The following is a 10,190-nucleotide window of genomic DNA, read 5'->3' as shown; positions in this document are numbered from 1 at the left end:
GTCAGGTAGCAGCCAAGGTCCTGGCCAGAGGCCAGCGACAAGTCAAAGCCTTTGGCTTTGACTCATCACAATTGTTGGGCAATCGTGGCTCAAGAGTTGGGCGTTCGTCTTGTAATCGGAAGGTTGCCGGTTCGAGCCCCGGCTCAGACAGTCTACTGGTGGTGGTCAGAGGGCCCAGTGGCGCCAGTGTCCGGCAGCCTCGCCTCTGTCAGTGCGCCCCAGGGCAGCTGTGGCTACAATGTAGCTTGCCATCAGCAGTGTGTGAATGGGTGGATGACTGAATGTGTAGAGCGCTTTGGGGTCCTTAGGGACTAGTAAAGTGCTATACAGGCCATTTACCATTTTACAATCGGTCATCACACATTAATCTTACCGTAATTATTAAATCTTACACAGCAAGTGGCACAATCTTATAATATACCTTATAACAACATTGGTTACATACTTAACATGGTGATTCTCATATATAAAAACATTCAGTGTAGGTTCATGGTGAGTGAGTGAGTGTGTGTGTGTGTGTGTGTGTGTGTGTGTGTGTGTGTGTGTGTGTGTGTGTGTGTGTGAGAGAGAGACAGATTATATCACATGATATTTTATTGTGATGTGTTCAGGATCTCTGTTACAATGTTACTGTTTTGGTTGTGCTGCGTGAAAGGCGTTGAGTGTGCATTGGGGGAGGTTAGTTACTGGAGCTGCCCTGTTACTGTACCACCTTAATAAACCATGTGCTTAAGACTTTACGTGAAAGTTAAAATATATATGTTCAGTGCATAGATATATAGTGTGTATAGTTATATAGTTATATGTAGCCGCTAAGACTGGTGAACCTAAATCTTCACCACCACGTCTGTATACATGCAAGCGAAAAGGGGAGCGAGCGGATCAGCACTCAGGGCACAGAAACTAAGCTGGCTTCAAACACACCATTTATTTCCATAAAAAAAAAAAACACAGCCAGAATCACAAATACAAGTTAAAATTCCCCATATACAATAAAAATAGTGTTTGCAACCCGCTAAAAACCCTGCCAGGACTCCACACCTGAACACGGCCTCCCTCGTCTCACCGTCAGATGCAGGCAGAAGGGCATCCCTGCCCTGTTGTGAATTGCGGCCATCGCCACCCACTGTTGCTGTTCCTGCGTTGGGACTGGATCGCCGAACCCCCCCTACGGTGGCCCCTAGAGACAAAGCACGTACAAAATACAAAACACATGCAAAACCCATAGCACATGCAAAATACAAAACACTTACAAAATACAAAACACATGCAAAATACAAAACACATGCAAAATACAAAACACTTACAAAATACAAAACACATGCAAAATACAAAACACATGCAAAATACAAAACACATACAAAATACAAAACACATGCAAAAGACAAAACACATGCAAAATACAAAACACATGCAAAAGACAAAACACATACAAAATACAAAACATATGCAAAATACAAAACACTTACAAAATCCAAAACACATGCAAAATACAAAACACATGCAAAAGACAAAACACATGCAAAATACAAAACACATGCAAAATACAAAACACATACAAAATACAAAACACATGCAAAAGACAAAACACATGCAAAATACAAAACACATGCAAAAGACAAAACACATACAAAATACAAAACATATGCAAAATACAAAACACATGCAAAATACAAAACACATACAAAATCCAAAGCACATGCAAAAGACAAAACACATGCAAAAGACAAAACACATGCAAAAGACAAAACACATGCAAAATACAAAGCACAACGGAAGTGCTCCAGGACGCTAGGGGCAGTGTTGAGTTTTTGTTACCTAGTGGCTACATAAGCCATGAAGTTTCTAATGACCGGATTTGGTGTGTGGCAGTAAAAGGTAAATGAACCTTTTTTTTAAATTATTTGAATATATATTAGTGTTTGTGTATAAATCAACAACTAATACACATATGTATGGAAGCCCGTTTCCGCCACTAAAAAAAAAAAAAAAAAAGATCCATAACTCGAAATTTCGAGTTATCTTTCTCGAAATTTCGACTTATTTTCTCGAAATTTCGAGTTATTTTCTCAAAATTCGGACTTATTAACTCGAAATTTCGAGTTATTAACTCGAAATTTTGAGAAAATAACTCGAAATTTCGAGAAAGATAACTCGAAATTTCGAGAAAATAAGTCGAAATTTTGAGAAAATAACTCGAAATTTCGAGTTAGCGCTGCCAATAAGAAATCTACGTGGCTGATGTCATTTCCTTGTTACCCGGAAGGATATGGCGCAAAGGGGTGCGCACTCAAAACTGGATCGTGTCGTGAGCTGCTGTATTAACAACAAATGGCGCCAGGTTCTTCAGTTTTGAATGCCTTCCTACAAATGATAACTGGATAAAAGGTATATAAAAACAGTGTGACAGCGATTGTTACATACAAAGTTGAATAGAATGCAACGTCAGGGTTAACCAAAGGTACCTATAAGGTTTCTGTTACACGCTAATGACACCTGTTACGTCTGATGAAACAGACGTTTTGCTGAAAGCATGCGTAATAACTATACAGCACTGTATAAAACAAAATCACAAATCACCCAAAACAGGGAATATGACTGACAACTATATAAATAAGGAACAAAACCAATAAAACTGTAACCAGACAACTGAGAAAATGTGGGATTGACTGTATTGTGATGCTGATTGTAGTTACAGTGCAAATGGACACTTAAAAATGCAGTTCCCACTTCTCCACCATAGTCAGAGCTCATAATGTAGGTAGGCACAGATACTTTGACGATAATATGGTGGCTTTATTTTAATTTTGTAATTTTAATTTACATCCTTCCTTACAGCATGGGAGACTTGACTGAATTCTTGAAACAAAGAGAAGTCTCTGAGGAAATTATACAGACCTTGGAGAATGAGAAGGTACTTAATTCCAACAAGATACTGGTTGAAATGCAACTTTTCCTCATTGTTCTTAAGTTAAAAATAGAATTGTATTTTCAAGGCTGGTTGTTTCAATAAATTAAATTATTTTTCCATCTTTAGATTGATGCCAGTGTCATAAGTCTAATGACAGATGAGGAGCTGAAGACTTATTTGCCATCATACGGTGATCGTCTAGCAGTATTTGGATTTTGCAGACGGAGGGGCAGCAGCCGCAAGTCAGCGCTTTTTGAACGGCTGAAATCCAAACTGTCCAAAAGAAAATTATCTGAAGAGGATGGCAGTAGCACACGGCAAGAAGAACATTCCCAAACAACCCATAAAAGAAATGCTCTGAAGAGAAATAGAAAAATAGAAATAGGATGGATGCATTATGATGAAGACACTGAGGTTTTCAAGCAGGTTAGAGCTAGACGAGGAGGAGGAACAAGAAAAATAGACATCTGCAAGGATGCCAAGAAAAGGGACATATTACAGGTTGCAACAGGCCTGTTCTTTCCAGATGGAGGAAACATTCAGGGGCCCTTAACAGATTTTGACTGTGATCTGAAGGATTATCAAGAGATGATAGTCGATGATGCATTGACAGTAGGAGAACTTTATCATGTCACAAAACTTAATATCCTCAGGTTCTACCTCACCACAAAGAAAAAACAAAATGACAGCCTTCAGAGCTCCAACCCAGGTTTGCATCCATCTTCAGAAATTGAAGCGAGTCCTCAAAACCAAACCTCTTCTTTTACTGTCACTACAGTCCAAACATCTGCTCCATTTGAAACAATCAGCCATGATGTGACATACATTGAAGACACTCCAAACGATAACCTTCCACAATCTTCCACGCAGTCTCTAAGCGCTAACACTTCTCACAGCAGTGACATTATTTTTGTTGGCCCCTTTTCTGACAGTGAGCCAATAAATTTGGATGACACCCTGATTTTTTCTCCACAACCTGGTCCATCCAGTGAGAGAGTGAGGAGAGTAGTGGTGGTCCACAGAGGGCAGGTAATGTCAGAGCTCATTTCACATTTTAGTGATAAGGACCTTGAAGATGTCGACATCAAAATCCAGGTCTTACTGCCTGATGGAACACCTGAAATGGCCCATGACGATGGGGGAGTTGTGAGAGACTGTCTTTCAGAATTCTGGAAAGAATTCTATGACCAGTGCACCACTGGAAACGTTTACAAAGTGCCCTTCTTAAGGCATGATCTTGGGCAACCGGAGTGGGAGAGTGTGGGCAGAATCATTGCATTTGGATGGGTTAGAGAGAAATATCTGCCTGTGAAAATTTCACCTGCCATTCTGGAACAAGCTGCCTTTGGATATGTAAAGAGTGATATTGTGGAGAATTTCCTTAAGTTCATGCCTGACTCTGAGCGTACAGTGTTAGAGGCGTGGCGATCAGACTTTAGCACCGTGGACCAAGAAGAACTTATAGACATACTTGATAACCACAGCTGCAGAAAGATACCAACAGCCTGCAATGCCACTGAAGTCCTATTGGAGCTTGCACACAAAACACTTGTCCAAGAGCCTGCCTATGTTATTGAACAGTGGGCAAGAACACTCAGCACTGCATGGGAAAGCCTTTGTGATCTATCTTCAGTTTATGAAACCCTCCAACCAACTGTGAGAAAAGTTCTCAAGTGTCTCACTTTCCCTGAAACAATGACGGCTCACCAGAAGCTGATTCAGAAATATCTAACTACATATGTGAAGAATGCTGAGAAGGAACATTTGTGTTTGTTCCTCAGGTTTTGCACAGGTTCAGATTTACATCTGGGAAAGAACATCATCATTGGGTTTAACGAACTGAAAGGTTTCCAGAGACGACCTGTGGCACACACATGTGGGTGTGTACTGGAGCTGTCGATAAATTATGACAGCTATCCTGACTTCAGATCGGAGATGAACAGTGTGTTGGAATCAAATGTGTGGGTTATGGACATTATCTAAAGGTTTGATTCACGGACAATGGCTTAAAAGCCATTGTTGTTTTACAACAGATTATATTTGAGTTGTGAACTAAGACTAAAGTGTTCCCATGTGAATGTCACAGCAAAGGTTTCAGGTGTTTAAAAACTGAGTTCCAAGAAAAAGTATTTGGTGAAATACCACTGTAATGCAATTTGAGGTACTTCTTTGTGTTTCTGTGTTTTCCTATTACAACTGAGGCAATATTTTTCTAAACACTTGTGAAATGCATTTCTGCAGAGGTCTCAGAGTGGCAGTCTGGAGACCATTTATAAGCATTCCCATTTCCTCAGTCAGCATGTGTGCATGTGAACAATGAAAGCAGTTTTTCCACCTTTTATTCATTTTTTCTATTATTTGAATCCAAAATCAACTTTAAAAAATGCATTAGGTTAATTTTAATTTGTCAAATTTTATTAATGTAATGTCAAAAGATGACATGTATTGTAGTGGTTCACCAGAAAATTAGAGATTGAGACCCCTGCAATATGTAGTGTATAGTACATGTAGGAGATATATGCAATATCTCCTACATGTTTTATCATTGTGCACACATTTTACAGTTTACAAGTCAGGTTTTACTTTATCATTGTATTTTATTACAGTTATGTTTGTACAGTTCTGTTTAGCCATCTGGGTTATGGTGACTTTTGCTAAATTGAATGGCCATAAGGCACACCTATATGCTTTTATTTTGGATTTCTGTGAAATCAGCAATTGCTTAGCTGAAGGTTGATTTTTGGTTGGCTTTTCCTGATTTTTGTAATGGAAAAAAACCCCTGTGTATCATAGCCCCCTTTTTCAAAACTACATAGCCGATGGGGTAGTTATTTAAAAGATATTTTCCTATATTTCTGTTTTCATGTTTGAGCCTAATGTATTTGCTTCATAGTGGTTTTAGACCACACGTTCTTATTCTTTAATTGTAGGATATTGTTATCAGATCTTGCCATATTATCCTCAATCTCTTTTTATTGTCCCATTCTTTTTGTATTTTTAATAATAATTGAACTTTTGCAAAACATATTGCATATTTTTGTTGAGTGTATTATCGTACTTTTTCCAAGTCTTGTGCTTGCAATTAGCTTTTTATAAGAATACTTTAAGGTTTTTTGTGTTACTGTAAATACAGTACAGTTATTTTGTTTTAAGACAAGATGATGGCAAAAGATCTGTGTTTTATAATAAAGTGTTCAATGAGACAAATTACATCTTTAATTTTGGTAATTTCTGGGTTTTTATTATTCTGAGGCGCAATCCGAAAAAGCATATTTACAAAAAGTTGAAATCATAATTCCAAGGTGACATGCGCTGCATATCCTCCAAATAGCAGGTCTAACAGACATTATGTTTACATATGTTTTAATAATAAGGCTTTTAAAACAAAAAATTGGTTTGTTAATTGAAATAAACCATCCAAAAAAAAAACAACCCTCCAAAAATTAAATACAATTTTTATAGCCTTTTTCAATTGGCCCTGTTCGTGAAATACATTTTCAGGCCCTCAAAACCCATGTATGTGTGCCCCAAAAACGACAACCATCCAAAAATTAATAACTCATAAAAGTTTACAATTTAAATATGAAAATACAGAATTAAAAATGCATAACGATGTCTAACCTTTAAGGCAAAAGCTCCAACTCAGTAAGCATCAACTGCCTTAGCTTTACATACAGATCCACTGTATGAAACACATCATCTGAGAAGTCCAGGTTATGTTCTGACATGAGTTCTACACAGAGATGAAAGACATCCTCTTCACATGGAAAGTCTTTGAACACGCATTCTTCAAGGCAGGCTTCAACTTTGTCCATATTGACATGTTTGAGACAGTCCCTCGTAGGGCTGAACGATATATCGCATTTGCGATAATATCGTGACATGATCAAGTGCAATTTTCTAACCGCAAAGGCTGCGATTATACTGCGATTATATTATACAATTCATGGGCTGCATCCTCCTGAGGCCGCATTTGTAGACCGATTACGTCACAGCGACGCGCCGAAGGCTGTCCAAATTACTACCATATCCCAGAATTCATAGCGCGGCCCAGCCAAACTCCAGTTTCCAGCAATGGCGGCCGCTACTAAGTTTTAAAATTACTCATACTAATCTTTCTGGGTCACAAAATAAACTTTTAACATATTTTCAGGCGAGAAAGTAGTTGTGTAAACATCAAATATCTGCTCGGTTTATCAAGATATCCCATATTTGCAAAAGTGCTTCGACGTTTTCAGAGGCGTCTGCTACCCACCAGCTCGACAGCTAGCCGGGAGCTCGAGGGTTACTGATGCGGCCGAGAACGGCACAACTCCCGGCACATCATTTTCAGATCACCGCGGAGTTTCGCTGCTCGGGTTAAACGTAATATATAAGTCACTTAGACAACCTAAAAATGTTATTGTTGGGCTTTTTTCAGTGTTTTGTTTGTTCGTGAGTAAATCGGTTTGGCTGAGATTAAAGTTATTAGATTAGATAAAATAAAACTTTATTAATCCCCCGGGTGGGTTCCTCCTTGGTTTTCACACAGCTGACTAAACGTCAAACAGAAAACTTATTAAACAGAAGTATGAGACAGTCGAGAATTTACACCAGTGTCTGGTTATATTTTAGATAGCAAGAAGCAGACGGCCGAGTTTATTAAACTCCACCGAGACAGCGGTGACGCTAATCAGAACTAGCCTTCTGATTAGCTAATCATAAGGCTAGACCGTCCAATTTCACGCCTTTAAACTTTAAAGGCGTGTTTGTGTGTGTGTTTATACAATTGCTATTATGTTTGCACTTTATGTGTAATGTTACTGACTGCAGAGATCAGTAAGATGTGTGTATTTTTTATTTATTAGTTTTATTTATTTAATATTATTTTTTAATTGAATGACTGTCTAGTAGTTCACAGATGTCGAAAAACTGAGTGTGGTAAAGCCACTGATTTTTTTTATGTATATTTCTGCAATCTGCACATTGTACTGACTTTCATTTTAATGTTTACACCAGGGTTCCTTGTCAGCACTTTATGCTCAGATGTTTGTAAGCTAAAAATAAACTATTGTGTATGTTCAAATATACTGTTGTGATTGAAGAAGTTAAATAAAAATGTCAGTCATCAATTCATGCATCACCTCATGTCATCATAACAGAGGTCTGTCTTCCAGGAAAGAACAGTTTAAAATTAATGTAATATAGTATTGGCCATACTATATGATGTATTGCTTGTCTTTGTTTAATAATACAGAAGACAAATACCTTAAAAAATAATCGCATATCGCATCGCAATCGCAATATTGGGGCAAAAAATCGCAATTAGATTATTTTCCATAATCGTTCAGCCCTAGTCCCTCGCGCCATAAATGTCTGGGAGGGCATACATAAAAGATGGTCGGCCATGAGGACTTCGGGAGTTGTGGACTGGGCGCATTCTGTGGTCATTCCAGGCCAAAGCAACTTCATTTAATTCTTCCTAGATGAAAACAAAATGAACAAAAGAAACATTTTCAGGCATACAATATGAAAATGTTAATGTACAAAAGCACAACTAACTTCTACATTGATTTTCTTAGCTTACACACCATTAATTTAGCTTTGAGCTACATTAATGATATATATCCGTATATATACACACACATACCTATACACACACACACACACACACACACACACACACACACACACACACACACACACACACATCATGAACAGACAGATACTTATTTACTTAGTTTTGACCCACCAAAAATGCTAACCGAGTACAGAGAGAGGCCTAAACACATAAATAATCAATGTGTTATAATGTATAATTGTGTTCCTTGATATATATGTGGAATTTTTTTTTTAACAAAACAGTTTAAAAAAAAAAAAAAAAAAAAGCACTACTTTTCACGTGTACTTTAATATATCTGATGTTTCTATAATATACAAAGGCCGTGTGAGTTGTTACAAATTAAACAGTTACAATACATGTCGTTTACACAATCACCTATGTAAACTCACCTGTATAATGTGAAGAAAACAGAACTGGACCAATGATTTGTCCAAGAAAGAGTCTGAGAAGTGGCCATCCTCTCTTAGTTTGTCAAATAGTTCAATCCAGTACTGGATACACTGGCTTCGTAAGATTAGCCACCATCTTTCAATGCGTTGATTTCCTGTACTTGCTCCAAATATGACGTGCTCTCTTTCTGGTTCATTGTCTGTAAAGTGCAAAAATCGTTGCATGTGAGCCACATGGACGTTTTCTGTTCCTAGATCTAATCTCACTCGATCAGGGCAACCACCTTGTTGAATCACGGCATCCATGAAGTAGCCAGCAATTACTCTCGGGTCATTATTTGTCTTGTAAGCGTCTAGCCATATTATACTCCTTGAAAATCCGTCAATGCATCCACTGATTGCAATCCCAAATGGCTTCAGTTTATCGTAGCCGTCGATATGCCACACATAGTTGGGGCCTCTGCTATGATACACTCGCCTCCGCAGTCGTCTACGTGACCTCAAATCCACACCTTCTCCATCGAATAAACGGAGCAGAAGACGAACGGTTTCTCTGTCAGTAACAATGCCATTCATCCAACACTTCTGGTGCATCCAACGATACCCATGACACTGTCCTGAGGTTGCCAATTGTGCTGCCACCTCTCCCACCTCTGTTTTGTTCTTTCTGCGCCAAAGTCGGTTGTTGTGTAAAATCCTTTCAAGTGTACGGAGGCTGATAGTAATGCCATGTGATTCAGCTAATAACGCAAGAATCTCCTCATTTGTGAAGCCACGCTTAAAATACTCAGCAATTTGTGAATTCATGATCCGTATCTATAATTAGCATTTCTGTAGCATTTGTAGCTGAGGGCTTCAGCTTCCGGGTAACACGGAAATGACGTCATTCACATAGATTACTGATTGGCAGAGCTAACTCGAAATTATGAGAAAATAACTCAAAATTTCGAGTTATTTTTCTCATAATTTCGAGTTATTAAGTCGAAATTTCGAGTTGCTAAGTCGAAATTTCGAGTTGCTAAGTTGAAATTTCGAGAAAATAACTCGAAATTTCGAGTTAAGTATCCTTTTTTTTTTTTTTTTAGTGGCGGAAACGGGCTTCCATACATATGCTCTCAATTGTGTAATTTAAGTTATCTAGGTAGTTGTGTTTTGGAAGTTCAGTTTTACGCTAGCAACGTAGCTGTTGTGTTGGAAATGCGTCTGTGTATATACACTTTAGCTTAGGTCTGCCCTTTTCCGTTTTAATACTCCATTTTAAAAGAAAAATGCTGTTTGTTTCAGGGTA

The 10,190-nt window shown here is 38.2% G+C and overlaps 1 protein-coding gene across 1 annotated transcript; it reads left to right on the top strand.

The window, feature by feature from the left end:
* Positions 1–2,202: 2,202 nt before the first annotated feature.
* Positions 2,203–6,118, top strand: LOC308398128 (uncharacterized protein). The gene is made up of 3 exons (XM_080884568.1): positions 2,203–2,388; positions 2,839–2,914; positions 3,038–6,118. Exons 2-3 carry the CDS (start codon positions 2,840–2,842, stop codon positions 4,892–4,894), a joined length of 1,932 nt encoding a protein of 643 aa, XP_080740694.1. The 5' UTR covers positions 2,203–2,388; position 2,839; the 3' UTR covers positions 4,895–6,118.
* The last annotated feature ends 4,072 nt before the right edge of the window (positions 6,119–10,190 follow it).

This window comes from Rhamphochromis sp. 'chilingali' (genome assembly GCF_963969265.1).
Source record: "Rhamphochromis sp. 'chilingali' genome assembly, chromosome: 6".
Lineage (NCBI taxonomy): Eukaryota > Metazoa > Chordata > Actinopteri > Cichliformes > Cichlidae > Rhamphochromis > Rhamphochromis sp. 'chilingali'.
This window is presented reverse-complemented; position numbering and strand designations above follow the sequence as displayed.